General features: G+C 37.1%; 1 protein-coding gene across 7 annotated transcripts in view; it reads right to left on the bottom strand.

Annotated features, from left to right (window-relative positions):
• Positions 1 to 19,045, bottom strand: part of POLR3G (RNA polymerase III subunit G) — a 46,996-nt gene that overhangs the window by 18,062 nt on the left and 9,889 nt on the right. For 5 of the 7 annotated variants that reach the window (XM_061151992.1, XM_061151991.1, XM_061151994.1 and 2 more), the window contains exons 2-5: positions 14,220 to 14,341; positions 12,011 to 12,140; positions 5,073 to 5,129; positions 1,988 to 2,038 (exon numbers count right to left, since the gene is read on the bottom strand). In XM_061151992.1, the coding sequence (XP_061007975.1) occupies positions 1,988 to 2,038; positions 5,073 to 5,129; positions 12,011 to 12,140; positions 14,220 to 14,336 (355 nt within the window). In that variant the 5' untranslated portion in view covers positions 14,337 to 14,341. The remainder of the gene's footprint in view (positions 1 to 1,987; positions 2,039 to 5,072; positions 5,130 to 12,010; positions 12,141 to 14,219; positions 14,342 to 19,045) is intronic. The other 2 variants (XM_061151996.1, XM_061151997.1) reach the window with 1 other exon arrangement.

Below are 19,045 nucleotides of genomic sequence, written 5' to 3'. Positions count from 1 at the left end.
CTAAATGTAAAACATAAAATTATAAAACTCTTGAAAGATAGCATAAGAGAAAATTTAGGTGACCATCAGCTTGGTGATGACTTTTGAGATGCAAAACCAAAGGCATGATCCATGAAAAAAAGAACAGATAACCTGAACTACATTAAAACTCAAAACTTCTGTGTAAAAGAGTGTCAAGAGAGCAAGAAGACAAGCTATGGAATGGGAGAAAATGTTTGCAAAAGATATATTTGAAAAAGGACTGTGTGAAATAGAAACAAATATATATTGGTCTCAGCATCTGGTTCCTGGCATAGAACTGCTAAAACCCTTAAAACTTCCTAAGTGAGAACAGTATTTTGTTGTTGTTGTTCTAAGAAGAATCTACATCCCTTGGAATTTAGTGGAAAATAGGAGTGTCTTTTGGAGTTTCCCTGATGGCTCAGCAGGTAGAAGAATTCACCTGCCAATGCAGGAGACATGGGTTCGACCCCTGGGTTGGGAAGATCCCCTGGAGAAGGGCTTGGCAACCCACTCTAGTAACCTTGCCAGGAAAATCCCATGGACGGGGCCACCCATGGGGTCGCAGAGTCAGACACAACTGAAACGACTGTGCACAGGAGTCTCTTGTTCTAAGGAGGTGACTCTCGGGGGGCGGCCGGGCGCTTCAGGATGGGGCCATGACCAGAACCCCTGGAAAAGGGGCAAGGGGCTGGAGACTGAGTTAACGACTGGTCAGGCCTATGTGATGAAGCCCCCATAAAAATCCCCAAAGTATGCGGTTCATATTCGTGAACTGGAAGGTGACACATCCCAATTCCACAGACATGCATGGGTGACCTTCCAGACTTGACCTTATGCCTCTTTTCACTTGACTGTGCATCCATCTGGGTCTTTATCATAACCTTTATTATAGTAAACTGGTAAATATAAGTAAACATATCACCACGTTCTGTGAGCTGTTCAGGTAAATCAAATCCCACCAGGGAGGGTCATGGGAACCTCCAATTGGCAGCCAATGCAGATAGAAGTTGCGGGAAACTTGGGGACACACTATACTTGTGACTGATATCTGTACTGGGGAGGAGTCTCCTGGGACTGAGCCCTTAGTGGGGTCGGTGCTAACTCCAATTAGTGTCAGAACTGAATTAGATAAGACACGTAGTTGGTGTTGCAGAGAATTTTTTGATATGTAGGAAAAAATAACTCCATCTATCTAGTGCCAGAAGTGCTATAAATGTGGCATTGGTATGAGAGGAAAGGAGAAACAGAGCGGGAATGTTTTTCCTACAGATTAGTATCCAAAATACAGAAAGAACTCTTAAAACTCAACAAGAAAAACACATTAACAAAGCCGGTTTCTCCAGTGTCACTCCCACGACCTCATCACAGCAAGCTCGTCCTCGTCATTCAATCTGGAGTTCAACTGCATCTCTTCTACAAACCCTTCCCTGACCTCCCAGTGAAGACAGTGTGCTATGTTGAATGTCTTTACTCCATCTGACTGTAAGCTCTGTGAGGGTGAGGATTACTCCTCCTTTGCTCACTGGCTTATCCCTCTTAGCACAGGGCCTAGCAATAGTAGATGCTCAACAGCTTTTTATTTGGTGGAATTATGAAAGAACAGCACAACAAAAACTTTCACTTCGGCATTTTATGTACACCATAAAGTTCTATTCTACCAGTTCCCAAAAGTTACCAGTTCCAAAGGTTGTAGTTAAAAACTTCAAATAAAGCCAGTGTAATCATTTAAAAAATTTCAAATATACAAATGAGAATACCTACATAATTGAAAAGTCTTTCCTAGCACATCAAAATTCTTAATTAAGGGAAAAACAAACAAAAAATCAACAGCAAAAAGCACTAACAAAATAATCAAAATATCAAAAAGACTTTTGGAAAAAGCATTTAGAACATTGAGTGTAACTTTATATTGACAGTTTCATATAGATAGAAGTTAAGCAATAACCTTTTCCTATCTGGATTATTATTACATTAGTTAATGTACCTTTTCTGCATTTTTTCCTTGGCATCAACTCTCTAGGGAGTCTTCTCCAATCTGTGTGTACAAAAGCAGAAATAAAAATGGCTGTTTCCTCTGGGAATTCCTGGCACTAGGTATATTTAAAGAACGTGACGGTGGCGAGGGAAATAAAATTTAATATCTGTATAGATTTAGCTGGGGATTAAACTATAATAGTGATATACTTTCTCCTCCAAAGAAAAAAATTCATTAAAATACCTTTGAAATACTTATAAAATTCCTATAATATTCTTTTAAGTTACATAATATTTATATAATTAATTTCAAGTACAGAAAATTTCATAATGAAAAAACGAAGAAAACTATGGGCATGAGAAGTTATTCATGATACACTGTTAAATTTAAAAAGTTTCTAAAACAATATATATATAATTCCATTTAAAGAATAAACCTAACATGCAAATGCTTCAACAGATGTATATTTGTGCAAAGAAGGCACTAGGTTGGAAACAAAATATTACAGGAATTCCTTGTGTTGGGATTATAGCTATTTTCCTTAAATGTAATTTATTATTCAATTACTCTGTATGTTGTACATGTTCTGTAGTTGATATGTATTTCTTACGTAATGAAAAATTTTTTTTCAAAGTTAAAATATGTGACTATAATCCTAATATATGCAAAACTAAACAATTTAATAATTATAGGAAAACTTTAAAATTAAAAATAGAAATAGCTATGGAAAAGTAAATTCCTTCCATTTAATGATTTTGCCTGCATTAGCTAAATAATTTCTCTAATTTGTCACTTGTTTTTCTTTTTTAAGCTTAGAAACAATCAGAAAACTGAAACAACATAAAAATAGACTTAAAAAAATGTTGCCTGCTAATAAAAAACTCAGTACTGTTTGTAGAAAATACTTATATCTCAAGCTATTTTTCCTGAATTAATAAATTTTGCTTTAAATATTAGGTTGGTATAAAAGTAATTGCAGGTTCAGACTGTGAATTTTAAATCATTATAACTAGGCTTAAACACATCTTTATTAATCAAAATAGGAACCATTACAATCAACACATTTTTGCCAATGAGAAATAAGTTTGTTTATTCCTATAGCATAAAAATTCGTGCTTCAGAATTTAAGCAACTCTCGGAAATCATTTTCTGCCTCCAGCTGCTTATGCAAGCATTTTCCCTGCAAAAACTTGTCAAGATGCTTGAAGACGTGGTAGTCAGTGAGAGGCCAGGTGCATATGGCAGATGATGCAAAAAGCCCAGTCATTCAACTTTTGAAGCACTGGTTGCACGACGTGCGGCTGGGCACTGCTGGGCAGAAGAATTGGGCCCTTTCTGTTGACCAATGCTGGCTGCAGGCACTGCAGTTTTCAGTGCATCTCACTGATTTGCTGAGCTTACTTCTCAGATCTAATGGTTTCGCCGGGATTCAGAAAGCTGGAGTGGATCTGACAGTGGGCATCAGACCACCAAACAGTGACCATGACCTTTTCTTGGTGCAAGTTTGGTTTTGGGAAGCACTTTGGAGCTTCTTCTCAGTCTGACCACTGCACTGGTCATTGCTAGTTGACATATAAAATCCATACTTCGTTGCACATCACTGTCCGATGGAGAAATGGTTCACTGTTGTATAGAATAAGATGACACATCAAAATGACAGTTTTTTTGATTTTCGGTCAGCTCATGAGGCACTCACTTATCAAGCCTTTCACCTTTCCAATTCACTTCAAATGCTGAACGACCATTGAAAGGTTGATATCGAGTTCTTTGGCAACTTCTTGTGTAGACGTAAGAGGATCAGCTCCGATGATGGCTCTCGGCTGGTCACTACACTCCTCATCTTCAAGGCTCTCATCTCCTTTGCAAAACTTTTTGAACCATCACTGCCCTGTAGGTTCATTAGCAGTTCCTGGGCCAAAGGTGGTGTTGATGTTGACAGTTGTCTCCATTGCTTTACGACCCATTTTGAACTCAAATAAAAAATCACTTGAATTTGCTTTTTGTCTAACATCATTTCCCTAGTCTAAAATAAATATAAAATAAACAGCAAGTAATTTGTCTTTAGCCAAAAAAAAGACACATAAAGCAAGAAATGAGCATTAAAATGTAAGTACAACATAACCACATTTATTTAAGAATGTATTCCAATATCAAACAGCAAAGTGCAACAAAGCAAAAAACCACAATTACTTTTGCACCAACCTAATATGTTTGTTTTTATAAATGATCCATAGGTGATCATGACAAAGTACTTACAGAGAATCATTTAGAGACAAATATTTATGTAGTAGAAGAAATGAGACACCTAAGAGGAGTGTTTCCAGAGGGACTCAACATCATCAACAATTAGCCTTGAAAAGAGATGCTGTAACCCAGGAAAGCAACCAATGTTGTAAACGCACCTTAAGCTCCTGCATACGGGCAGTTTCTGTAACACAGCATGTCAAAGGGAAGTGAGGTGAAATGAGGAAACCTGGGTTTTACTAGTGCATTCCAAGTTGCCTTGACAGGTCACTGCGTTTCTATAGCAACTGTTAATTTTCTACAAAATGAAGTAGATGATATCTCTGCAGCCCCTTACCCTTGCCTCTACCCAAGGCAATTTTATGAATGTTGGGAAAAAAAATACTCTCTTAGGTATGGTTCTGTTGAAAAGGCATATTAACAACTAAAAAGAGTCTATGCTGGAAAGAAAGGAAGATACATAAGCTTGGCTGAAAATATTCTTAAAACTAGACTTGTTTCCTCCTCAAAAGCTATAAAATCACTCAGGAACACAGAAGTGAGTACTGTTAGTATTAAAGATGAAAACTGTGATTGTATCAAATGAAAATGGAAAATCCAATGAGTTTGGCCAGTCCTATTAAAAAAAAAAAGTATACTAAGAACGTCTACAACATCACTTCAACTATTCCTTGTTACAACATAAAAATCTTTTCATCTTAGTTTTCAAAAGATATATGTTGTTAATTAATTACAGGAAAAGAGCCAGACTCTATTTTCCTATAGTCAAAATAGAAAATAGTCCTAAAAAGACATGGGGTAGGGAGACAGCCTTTGAAGATTATTTTAACATTTTCAGTTTTATAGTTACCTGGTATCCACTCTTCTTTGTATACCTTCATATATCTTTTACTGTATCTTTCAATATCTAGAAAAAGAAAAGAAAGAAAAAAAGAATTTTAAAATAATTGGAAAAACCAGGTAATATCTTTTATTTCCAAAACAGGGAGTTTCCTACATTTGTACACAATGTGTTCCTGGACACATACTGAACAAAGTAATACATGTCTAGGGAAGTGGCAGGAAGCACCTGAGAATAAATGGCTGGGGGTGAGTAGAGACCTAAACCCTAATTAAAGTTCTCAGTATCAGATAATCTGAATCATCTCTGAGAATGTTCACAAAAGCCCAAAGGCAAGTCAGGAAGCCACTTACACAAAAAGTCGGGGGTGGGGGGGGCGGGGGGAGGGCTATGTATCTTTTTTCTTCTTGTGACACTGGCCTCTAGCTCCCAAGTTTTGAATCTTGTGTAACTGGGAGGTATTAAGTACCTAAGTGAGGATGGAGGGCTGTTTGCTTACCTCTAATAAAGTAAGCAAGTATTTAATATACACATCAGTTAGTCTTCTCAGGGAGACACTTTTCACAACCCACTGGGGAAGACAGTGGGGAAAAGGATAGGAGGAGGCGAGGTTGGAGATCCAACCAGTCCATCCTAAGGGAAATCAACCCTGAATATTCACTGGAAGGACTGATGCTGAAGCTGAAGCTCCAATACTTTGGCCACCTGATGCAAACAGCCAACTCACTGGAAAAGACCCTGATGCTGGGAAAGACTGAGGGCAGGAGGAGACAGAGGATGAGATGGTTGGATGGCATCACAATGAGCTACCACTTTATACCCAGTTGGACGGCTAGAACCAATAAATGTTAACAAGGCTGTGGACAAACGGGAACCCTCATACACTGTAGGTGATATAAAATGGTGCAACCACTTTCGAAAATAGTTGGCAGTTCCTCAAAATGTAAAATAAAAACTTGCCATCTGACCCTAGATATACAACAAAAGTGACATGGTACACAAAAACACATACGTGAACGTTTATAGTAGCATTATTCATGAAAACCCCACTGTAGAAGTGACCCAAATGTCCATCAACTGATGAGTGAACAAAATGTGGTATATACATATAATGGAATATTATTCAATCATAAAAAGTAATGAAACACTGATAACATGCTTTACTATGTATGACCCCGAGACCATTCTGCTAAATGAAAGACATCAGTCACAAAAGAATACACATTAAGATTCCATTTATATGAAATGTCTAAAACAGACAAAGCAGATTACAGGGTGCCAAGGGCTGAGGCAGGGAGGGGACAATAGGGGTTCATTCTAAAGGGTATGGGAGTCTCTTCTCAGGATGATGAACCAATTCTATAAATTAGATGGTACTATTGGCACAATTTTGTGAGTACACTCAAAGGGACTGAACTGTATGCTGTAAAAAGTAACTTTTATATATCTGGATTTTTATCTCAATAAGGCTTCCCTGGTGGCTTAGATGGCAAAGAATCTGCCTGCAAAGTGGGAAACCTGGGTTCAGTCCCTGAACTGGGAAGATCTCCTGGAGAAGGGAATGACAACCCACTCCAGGATATTCCTGCCTGGAGAATCCAACGGACAGAGGAGCCTGGAGGTTATGGGCTACAGTCCATGGGGTCACAAAGAGTCAAACACGACTGAGTGATTAACACTTTCTTTCACTATCTCAATAAAGCTGTTATTTAAAAAGAAAGAAAAGTAATTAATGGGAATTTTAATAAGCATTAAGTAAACTGAAACTTACATTCCACTATTTTCTTGGTTTTAAAGGTATATTTACCCAAAATGAGCAACATCCTTTGAATACAGCTAAGTGTGCATCAACCGCGCATTGTGAGTTTGTCATGTGCAAACCATAAATATAAGTATTTCATATATCCTGATTCTGGATTTCAAATAAATCTTTAATAAATTCTAACATATTACTTCTGGCTTTTCTCATACCTACACCACCCAAGTGATTCTAGATTACGAATACATTTCTATTAACATGATCTAGCTTATCATTATGTCCAATTCTTCTTGTACTTGCACCATCAAAAAGTAATGCTTTAAAAAACTTTTATGGTTCACACTTCTGTTGAAGAGAGGATGGCCCAGCCATTTTCATTATTAAATATATCATTACCAATTAATATGATCAATCCAATAAATTGTTTCACTTGTACATAATCTATTTCCTTTCAGTCATCTTTGTCTTTGCCTTTGCTTTCAGCAGCTGTCTAGTTAGTTAACAAATATTTGGTACATAAAAACCAACAAAAAAGAAAAAAATATGGTCACATGTCATTTTAGCAAATGGAATTTTCCATGTTCCTACCACAAAATACTATGTGATGAGGTCTGTTTCAAAAATTAACTGTATGAGAACGCCATGTTTCCTTTTCATTCTTTTGAGAGACACTGTTTACTTATTGATTGATAAGTTTGAGAAAATTCATCTAGGATACTGTCATCTGAAGACTTAGTGTGAGACTTTCCTTATACCATCAATTCCACCAGTGAGAGGGTAACAGGCAGGAAGGCCAGGGGTCTCCAAATGGAAGAAATAGGCTGCAAGTGTCAGACATTTTTATCTCTTTTAAAGCATCAGGAGGAAACAAACTAGGGATATTTTTTTCCTTCTCTATTCAAATTTAAAAGAAGGTTTCTCTTAAAATACTGTGTTGCCATGATACCTGGTTTCACCTGAAACTAACTATTCTCAAACCTTGAGTTAACCAATACATTTCTCTTATGGAAATGTTTGTCTTAAGCTATGTCAATGTACTATGCATTTACCCCAGACTCTGTCTTCAAGTCAGTTCTGCCTAATGGCTCAGAACCTACTTGACAAACCAGTATGTTATACTCAGATATTGTTCCCCTAATCTATGTAAATGAAACTATTTGTATGGTAATCTTCCCTTCTACAAGATTCAAGTCAATCCTTTTATGGCCTGGGATGAATCATCTGGTGCCAAGATTATCCCAAAATGCATCTTATGGATGAGGGGCCTGGTGCCATTCTGAGTTTTAAGACATTCCTTTCTTTTCATTAACAGACTGCTAGTGACTACATGACATCCAGCTGAAGACTAGCAGGGGGTGCTCTTTCTGCCCCCTTCTGATGCCCATGTCAGAAGCTTTCTCTATCTCCTTTATACTTTAATAAAACTTTATTACACAAAAGCTCTGAGCGATCTAGCCTTGTCTCTGGCCCCGGATTGAATTCGTCTCCTCCGTAGGCCAAGAATCACGGCATCTTATCTTTCAGCAACAACCTTTCACCAGCATTCTTAGAATTCAAGGGGCTCCTTTCTATCTCTTTGCATTCCTCTTCTGATTTGTCTAGTAACTGAAACATCCTTCTCTGCCAATTTTTTTCTCTGCAGTTACGGGTAGAAAATGAAAATTTCTGAATTCTAAATTGTATTCTATGAAAGCTAAACAAAACCAAAACAACTACACAGACAGGAGTCTCTCCAGAATTATTCTATATCATCTTAAAAATTAATGTTATACTTTAGCCAACACAATAAAAAAATTAAAGGATGATGTAACAGTGATGATTTGCTTCAGTACTGCATGATGCTTCTATGAAATTTCATCATTCTTCCATTTTTTATATTTTAGTCTTTTCTAGCATAGTAGAGGCTAACTGATGAAAAATGATGAAATAATATCTATGATGATGAAGCAGAAAAATGTTTCAAGATGCAAGAAAAGTAAGATCACTGAAATTCCAAAATGTACTTTAGATTTACAAAAGGGTCCAATGGGCTAATACAGGTAATGTTAAGACAAAATAACTTTTCTTCTCTTTTAAAGCAGGTTCTCTTTGTTCCTTGGAAGATCTCTATGAAAAAACAAGTTATGAATATCAATCATTACATATAGTAAGAAACGCTCCAAAAAAGAAACTAAAAAATTAAAATGAGGTCTCGTGGGCCATGACCATATAGTGAGAGTTAATAAACCAAACAAACTCCATTCATTCAATAAGAGACCTTGTGGTCATAATGTAGGTAGAGGCACGATTTCCATTAAGTTTTGAAGTTCTGAAAATTGCTTACAGAACCATCACCACTGTCACTCCTGTTTCTAGCTCATAGGACCCCAGTGGCTCAGGAACCTGAGCTGGGAACCACTGGACCAGATGTTTTCTATGTACCTTTGGAGCTAAAACTCATTAAAATAATAATATTCATTGATTTTTTTTCTCTTTATTATAAAAATAATACATTTCACTGTAGAGAAAACACCAATCACTTCTATAATTCTACCTCAGAACACTAAAAATAACCCTGGAACACCTAACAACATGAAAAATGTTTATTCTGGGCCCTTGGTTCTTTGTGAAAAATCTCAATGCCCCTGAGCCACCAGGCACTTGATTATCAGCAAGAGATTTCCTACCCTACCTGTTCAAGTCTCTAGAGATTTAGTTCTTTACATTGTTAGTCCATAAGTTGCTCTGTCCTAAAGCACACAGGAAGTCAGTGATGGGGAAAGGGTAGTGAAGATATGGTGATGGAACACTCCCTACCATATGGCTTCCTATGACAGTTGTGTACTTCTATTCAGTCTGGTCAATTCTTTCCCACTCATGGTTTGTATACATACACACTATTAGTATGTGTATATACACATGCATAATGTGTATCTACAGTATATATTATACTAACCTGTATCCACATATATATGTGTATGTTGTTGTTGTTTAGTCACTAAGTCATGTCCAACTCTTTTGCACCCCATGGACTCTAGACCACCAGGATCCTCTGTCCATGGGATTTGCCAGGCAAATATACTGGAAAGGCTGCCATTTCCTTCTCCAGATCTTCCCAACCCAGGGATGGAAACCAGGTCTTCTTCATTGGCAGGTGGATTCTTTACCATTGAGCCATCAGGAAAGACCATATATGTATATATGTATGTGTATATACATATGTATGTATGTATACATACCATATATGTATATACTGTATTAACCACAGTTGTTTTTTTTTTTAATAAAACATTACATCAGGAAAGAGAGGTAAACATGAGTATATTTGAAGAGAATATACTTGGATCAATTTGGAAAATTCTATGCAAGAGTTTACTTCTGAAACAGTAGCAAATGATTCCTTATATTTTTAAATACTTCATTAAGCAGTTATAAAAGGTAAAGAGCCTTTTGACCCATGTATAAGACAGCTACTTCCAGAAATCAGAAACAAAATTATGTTCCTGGTCTAAATGACTCAAATAAATGTCTTCACGGTATGATGTGCTTTTAAATTAGATATGTACTTTACTAACAGTTACATTTGGTTAAGTATGTATGTCCCATAGTCTAGAGACTAATTTTAAAAAGGCTAAAGTATACCCTACATTATTATTTTTTCAATAAAAATGGATATTTATTAGTTCACTTAATCTTACTTATTTAAATCTTTAAAATGAGCTTTAATTTCATTTTTAAATTCAGATAAAAGCAAGGGACATAATCATGAAAGTAAAAAAATTCAGTACTTCTGAGGTAACTTCAAGCAGCTTTCTTTTGAAAAATTAAATAAACCTGTCTAAAATGCTTCTTACAATTATAAGCACATGTGGTCTTACTATATAAGACTTCCTTTTTGATTCTTATCCAATTCTAAGTCTTTTAGAAAGAGGGAAAGGGTATGCATTTTTAATACTAATGGAATGAGATGACACTATAGGAATTTCTCATGTTTTAATGATGTTGTTTTGAGAACTCAAGGATGATATCGATCTCTCTAATTTCAACATTCAAGGGCAGAAACTAAAAATCAATATAGTTCTACTGTGCTAAATAACTACTCAGGAATGTGTTCCCTTCGTCTGAAACCACTTCACTTTCAGTCTGAGACTGTCAAGCCTTCTTCAACTACAATTTCTCCTCTCTGTCCTTGGCATAATGAATGAAGACATCTTTTACATTTTATATTTTATATAAATGGTGAGCCAAAATATAGTCAAGGCTTTCAAAAATTTTAGCCAAAATATTAAATAAACAGAGACCTGCTTCAAAGATTTATGTATAAGGATAAAAATCACAGCATTATACATATGAGCAAAAAAACTAAAAACAATCTTAAATCTAACAGCAGGGAACTAGTTACAATGAATAACGTTATAGCCACACAATGGACTACCATGCAGTCATCAAAAATCATATATTCTAAGAATAAGTGAATAAAACAGGTAACTAATAAGGACCTACTGTATAGCATAGGGAACTTTACTCAGTATTCTGTAATGACCCATACGGGGACAGAGTCTAAAACACAGTGGATATAAGTATAACTGATTCATTTGCTGTAGAGCAGAACCTAACACAACATTGTACACCAACTATACTCCAATACAGATTAATTAAAAAAAAAAAAAGAATATGTGACAATGCTAATACTATGCTATTGAGTAAAAAAGGACAAAGTAACATGAATCCAATTTTGTAAAAGGATATACACATAGAAGAAAAATTTGGAATATATAATATCAGTAGTAGTTCTCTAGACATAAGGAATAAAGGTGATTTTTTTTTTTTTGCCACTCTGCACAGCATGTGGGATCTTAGTTCCCTGACCAGGGGTCAAACCCACGCCTCCTGCATGGGACTGCATTGGAAGCACTGAGCCTTAACCACTGGACCACCAGGGAAGTTCCAGGGTGATTTTCACTTTCTTAATATTTCTGTTTTCATAAATTTCACTGAACATATAACACTTTTATTTTGAAAGGTAATCTTAAAAGTATCAAAAAGTTTAAAATATAATTTCCGCTAAATCAACACAAATATGCTTTTTCAAGGTAGTTGATAATTTCTGACTAAATCAAATCAATCAGCATTAAAGATCATATATCTTACGGTGAAACACTGTTTTATCTGTAGACAGTGAATCACATAATCGGAGTCCAATACGCACCTTGTTTTTCTTCAGGTGTTTCTACAAAATAAGGCATTCTCTTCACAGTTTCTCTTAACTCTTGTTTCAAGGCAAGCACATAATCTTCACTCTCTCCTGTTTTTAGTGGCACTGGCTTGTAGTCTGTATCCTGTTTACATTAAGAGGCAAGTTTTTTCAAAATAAATGAAACATTTTAATATCCCTTTTGTCTATGTTCTGAAAAAATGTCAGTTTTATTGAAAAACCATATTTTATAGGCATTAAGTTTTACCACCAACTTAAAATATTTTGAGCTTTTATTATCAATTAAACCTTTCCACCCATCTCCTATTTTGCTCTTACTTTATACGTAGAAAAGATACTTAACTTTCCTACTTGCCTAATTTTTCTACTGATCACACCAACAGTCATTTGCTATATAGTCTAATGACTGTGATTCCGTATTTTAAAAATCAAAGCACCCAGATAAAAGCAGCTGCTTTAGTCTCCTATTATGGTGGTTTCCTGTAGCCATGGTGGTATTAGTAGGAGCAGTAGCGTTAAAAAAAAGTAGTAGCAGCTACTATTTAACAAGTGGTTACTACAACCTGGATGTACTCAATATTAAGAACTCATGAATTCATCTAAAGTATCAATAATTCCCCTTTTATAGTGAGGAAGCTGAGACGTGAATAATCTGTAAGTCTATATAACACAAAAGCGGCAAAGCAGAAATTTGAACCTATTATCTTCAACTGTTAAGAATTACATGTATACACACATATGTATTATGAATGAATATATATTTATAATACAACAGGAGATATCATGATGAACTAGTCAAACTTTCTGCCTGTGTGGAACTTATACTCTAGGGGAGAAAAATAAGTAAACAAATGAGGTAATACACAATTTCAGATAGTGATAAGTGACAGAAGGACTAAAGCCAGGAAGAGGAAAGAGTGACCGACAGAGTCCATGGAGATTGCAAATGGCTGGTCTATCCAGTAAGCATGCATGATCTCTTGGGTGAGTTATCTTTCAGCAGAAATCTGGATAAGAATATGAAGCCATCCATACAAAGAAATGGGGAGACCAATGGCTCTAGCAGGGAAACTAACAGGGGAAAATGCCTAAGGGAAAAAGGAGACCACCACGGCTAAGGAATGAGGACAGTGGTGGGAAAACGGTCAGAGAGACAGAAGAAAGCCAGATCAGATAGAGCCTTTTAGCCAGGAATAAATTTTATTTCCTGTAGAAAACAATAGTATGTACTAATATTCCCAAGGTTTAGAAGTAATCTCACACATGAAGAAGAGCTTGTTTTAAAAGGAAATCAATATAAAGTGACACTATGTCTATACCTGAGATATTTACCTTTGTTTTTAGGCTGCACTGAATATCAGAATGGCAAAATATCAAGGGTAAAAAAGTAGACACTCCCCATGTGAGATGTTCTAGATCCCAAGAACATCTGTTCAGCGTCCTCTACTTATATAAACCTTTCAACAAAGGACGTTTCCTTTTGAAAGAGGGAAAAGATTCCTGGAAGGAGTATTTGGTTATTTATGACTTTTTCATATTTTGTACCACAGCACATGTGCATCTGGAAATGTAAGCTTAAGTTTTAAACTAAATATAAAGTCAAGCATTTGATTAAAAATTATATCAATTAAGTTTACAGCATAATTAAATTTAAAAGCAATACTAAATGTAGTAGAAATGCTTATATTTTGAAAAACAGTAACAAAATTAAAATTTACTTTAATAAAATAAGGAAATAAGCAAAAAAAAAAAAAAAAAAAAAAGGCCAAGTGGTATACTAGGGAGCAAAATTAAATTCTATAGATAAAAGATGAGAATAAAGTCATTACGAAATGGGACGTGAGGACAACTATAAAATCTAACTTTACTTTTAAAAATATTATTTTAATATTGAAATATATCAATAACAGCATTATAAGACACAAGAATTGAAAGAAAAAATTCTTGGTCACAAAATACTGAATTTATTCAGGGAAAAAATATATATAGTTTTTTGCATTTTAAGAAAGCAATCTGAAAATTAGAAATGTTTCAGAAAAAAACAGTGGAAATATTTAAATTAAAGGTAAGTGACCATCTCTTTTACTTTCTTACAGTTTAGGATATCATAATGATATCATATATTCAAGTCTTACACAGTATTTAAATTCTCTCTGAAACATGAGAAGCACCCTGTGAGAATTTTGCTGTTAAATGTACTTACAGGAAATAGTGGGGGTGGTTTCAATACAACATCAGGTAACTTTTCACCTCTGCTAAATCCAACAGCTTCAATGTTAAATGTATAAGCAGCACGTCCTCTTCCTTTATTCCCAGCCATTGGAACTAGTTATACCAGAAAAAGCAGACAAATTAAGACACTATTAATGTTGAGGTTTCATGGAATTGCAAGAAAAATGAAAGCAAAATATACTCCACCTCTTAAGTAGCATGGCTCATTTAAAACACTTCTGGAAAGCAAAAGTTGTAAAGAAACAAATACGGGATAAACTGATTTCTAAACATGTCCTTAGTAAAGTAATGCTCAAAATTCTCCAAGCCAGGCTTCAGCAATACGTGAACCATGAAATTCCAGATGTTCAAGCTGGTTTTAGAAAAAGCAGAGTAACCAGAGATCAAATTACCAACATCCGCTGGATCATCGAAAAAGAAAGAAAGTTCCAGAAAAATATCTATGTCTGCTTTATTGACTATGCCAAAGACTTTGGCAGTGTGGATCACAATAAACTGTGGAAAATTCTGAAAGAGATGGGAATACCAGACCACCTGACCTGCCTCTTGAGAAACCTGTATGCAGGTCAGGAAGCAACAGTTAGAACTGGACATGGAACAACAGACTGGTTTCAAATAGGAAAAGGAGTACGTCAAGGCTGTATATTGTCACCCTGCTTATTTAACTTAATGCAGAGTACATCATGAGAAACGCTGGGCTGGAAGAAGCACAAGCTGGAATCAAGATTGCCGGGAGAAATATCAATAACCTCAGATGTGTAGATGACACCACCCTTATGGCAGAAAGTGAAGATGAACTAAAAAGCCTCCTGATGAAGGTGAAAGAGGAGAGTGAAAAAGTTGGCTTAAAGCCCAACATTCAGAAGACTAAGATCATGGCATTTGGTCCCATCACTTCATGGGAAATAGATGGGGAAACAGTGGAAACAGTGTCAGACTTAATTTTGGGGGGCTCCAAAATCACTGCGGATGGTGACTGCAACCATGAAATTAAAAGAAGCTTACTCCTTGGAAGGAAAGTTATGACCAACATAGATAGCATATTTAAAAGCAGAGACATTACTTTGCCAACAAAGGCTAGTCTAGTCAAGGCTATGGTTTTTCCAGTGGTCATGTATGGATGTGAAAGTTGGACTGTGAAGAAAGCTGAGCGCCGAAGAATTGATGCTTCTGAACTGTGGTGTTGGAGAAGACTCTTGAGAGTCCCTTGGACTGCAAGGAGATCCAACCAGTCCATCCTAAAGGAGATCAGTCCTGGGTGTTCACTGGAAGGACTGATGCTGAAGGTGAAACTCCAATACTTTGGCCACCTGATACAAAGAACTGACTCCTTGGAAAAGACCCTGATGCTGGGAGGGATTGGGGTCAAGAGGAGAAGGCGACGACAGAGGATGAGATGGCTGGATGGCATCACTGACTTGATGGACATGAGTTTAGGTGGTCTCCGGGAGTTGGTGATGGACAGGGAGGCCTGGCGTGCTGCAATTCATGGGGTCACAAAGAGTCAGACATGACTGAGCAACTGAACTGAACTGAATTGAAACATGTCCTACTTAGTCATGCTTGGAAGGTATGGTGATGATGGTCTCAACGACCTCACACAGACTCTGGCTGGAGGGCTGACGCTGGGGTTTCTTTGCGATGCTGCCCCAACCACTGTGCGGTCAGCTGGTGCAGTTCTCCCCACCACTCTGTGGTTCTGCAATGGGATCTCAGATATGCGTTAAAAATGTGGACCAGTAGGGGCTGTGCTGACGAACGGGGACACCTTGTTTTCCAAATCAGCTCGAAGTCTATCAGCAGTCATACATACTTTAATTGTTTAAATGATTTGTTTATCCCAAAATCTGAGTGTCAGAAAGAATCCTTGAGATCTAGTCCAAAGTCCTCCTTTTAGAAATGGGAATGGACTCATAAGACTTTGAACAGGTGTGTCCAAGCAGAAAAAATTGTTAAAGATAAATCTGTACTCTGTAACTTTAGGGATAAAGTTACCATTATTAGAGAACAATATCATTCTTAAGTTGTACTGAATTTCTGAGTCATCTGAAACATGATTACTCTATATAGTTGATGCTTGAACAACATGGGGATAGGGGCACTGACCACCCCATGCAGTCAAAAATCCGTGTATAATTTTACAGTCAACCCTCTGAATCCATGGTTTTCTAGTCTTAAATTCAACTAACCTCAGTTTGTGTAGTGTTAGTTTTCCACTGGAAAAAAAATCCACATATTAAGAGGATCCACGTAATTCAAACTGTGTTGTTCAGAGTCAACTGTAGTGTGAAAACAGGATTCCTACACTAGGGCCCTTTCACTATAACTCATTGGACTGTAGTGAAGATTATAATGCACATTCTTTAAATCTTTCTCCCAATGATGATACCGAGTATCATTCAACTCTCTAAGTCCAAGAAAGCAAGAATAGGTCCTCCATACCACTGTAACAGTCACCTCCCTTTTTTCCCTAACCATTTATGCATTGAGGAAACCAGGTCACTATCCGCTACATGCTTCTTCAACTTCAACCCTAAGGCATGTGCAGATTACTCAGAAATCTTGTCAAAAAGCAGAATATGAACCAGCTGGCCAAGGATGAGGCCTGAGGATCAGCATTTCTAACAAGCTCACTGAAGACAGCAGTGTTACTCGTTTGCAGACCACACTTTGAGAGTAGGAGGGGTGGACAATTTTACATACTGTGGATTTCAATGATTGCGTACACGAGACGTGATTTAACACATTCCTCTACTCCCTGTATTTTCTATAAACAGATGGACTAGAGGCTTACTCAAATTTGGGTTTGATTTTTTACAAAAATACTCAAAAGAGATGTTGTCTTTCCTACTGCATCAAAAGAGATGCTGTTTTTCCTACTGCATCACATGATGCATATGAAGTCTCTTTCAGGGATGTTCTCTGGTCACTGGGGTCATGTCCTGTCAGTCTGTTTTTGTCCAGTATAAAGTTGAAAAAAAAAAGTCCAAAGATAAGTGGACCCATGTAATTCAAATCTGTGTTGTTTGGAGTCAACTGTAATGTGAAATCAGCTTTCACTTAATGATTTTTAAAAATGCAAGTATTGATGATCATATACTAGATACACAAGTTCACTACAGATTATAATGTGGTGATAAATAAATTTTATCATTTCTTTCTTAACTAGAATCCCACCAATAATCAATTCCCCTCATCTACTAGTTACTGTGAAATACAATTTATATAGAAAAGATACTTATTTTAATATCCGGTTGTCCACACTAAGAGAGGGAAAATATACAAATGGCCTTGTTTCAATTGCTGAGTCACTAAAACATACGCTGAGCCTGTAGAAAGCAGGTCTCCCAAATATGAAAATTACTGAGCACTGGAAAGACTGATGCTGAATCTGAAACTCCAATACTTTGGCCACCGGATGCAAAATGCCAACTCATTGGAAAAGACCTGATGCTGGGAAAGATCGAAGGCAGGAGGAGAAGGGGTCCACAGAGGATGATACAGTTGGATGGCAAGAGTGGACTAGAGTCTGAGCAAACTCCAGGAGATGGTGAAGGACCGGGAATCCTGGCAAGCTGCAGTCCATATTGCAAAGAGCTGGACGTGACTGAGTAACTGAACAAGAACTCACACCTTCACTCTGAGGAAAACCCACCTAAAAAGAGAGTATATCAGCTGTCATTACTTGATGGAGTATCTCCTGAGAACTATCAAATTCTGCTGACTCTAAAGTTTCATATTTACTAAGAAACCTTTGGGTGTATAAACTTGATTATCATTAGTGAATGTACTGCCCTTGGCAGAAAAATCAATCCTAACTCTTGAGACACCCTTAATAATTACATGGCATTCTGGCCTAGAAATCCATTTCTTTCTAGTTTGGTTATCATGAGTCAGTTCTCATATCTGGAGAAGTTGCTGAATTCATTCTCTTCTCCTGCAGAACTGGGAGGCAATGGCTGGACTCTGGTAACAGTCTCTTGGCAAAACAGACTCACAAGTTGTGGCCTAAGCTTCACTGTTTGAATCCCTTGAAATCCCTTAAGTTGATTAAGCCATTTCTGTGGTCTTTTTTCATCCTGCTAAACTTCTTGAATGAAGAGTTTGTTTTTTTTTTTTTGATCAGCTTTCCCCATTTTCTCATTATCAAAATCATCCTCTACTTCATGTGGGCCAATTTCATTCAGCTAACATTGAGCATTCCAGGCATTCAGTGAGCACTCAGCAAAACCAAGTCTCCGCCTTCACAGCTTATGTTTCGGTGGATGAACAGCCATAAGTATGTAACGTAATGTTATGTGCTCCCCCCAACCCCCGTACCTGTGAATATGACCTTCCTTGTTTGTAAATAAAGTCTTTGGAGATGTAATCAAATTAACATGAGGTCATAGGAGGCTGGGCTTCCCTAATAGCTCAGTTGGTAAAGAATCCTCTTGCAATGCATGAAACCCCGGTTCAATTCCTGGGCTGGGAAGATCCTCTGGAGAAGGGATAGGCTACCCACTCCAGTATTCTTGGGCTTCCCTTGTGGCTCAGCTGGTAAAGAATCCACCTGCAACGGAGCAGACCTGGATTTGATCCCTGGGTTGGGAAGATCCCCTGGAGAAGGGAAAGGCTACCTACTCCAGTTTTCTGGCCTGGAGAATTCCATGGGCTGTATAGTCCATGGAGTCGCAAAGAGTCGGACATGACTGAGCGACTTTCACTTTCACTTCACTTTGATACAAGATAAAGGGGAGCCCTCTCCTAGTGACTGGCATCCTTATAACGGGGGTGTTTGGGCAGAGAGAGGCACCC

This window comes from Dama dama, chromosome 9, assembly GCF_033118175.1.
Source record: "Dama dama isolate Ldn47 chromosome 9, ASM3311817v1, whole genome shotgun sequence".
Taxonomy (NCBI): Eukaryota; Metazoa; Chordata; class Mammalia; order Artiodactyla; family Cervidae; genus Dama; species Dama dama.
Note: the sequence above shows the minus strand (reverse complement) of the source record. Positions and strands in the feature narration are given on the sequence as shown.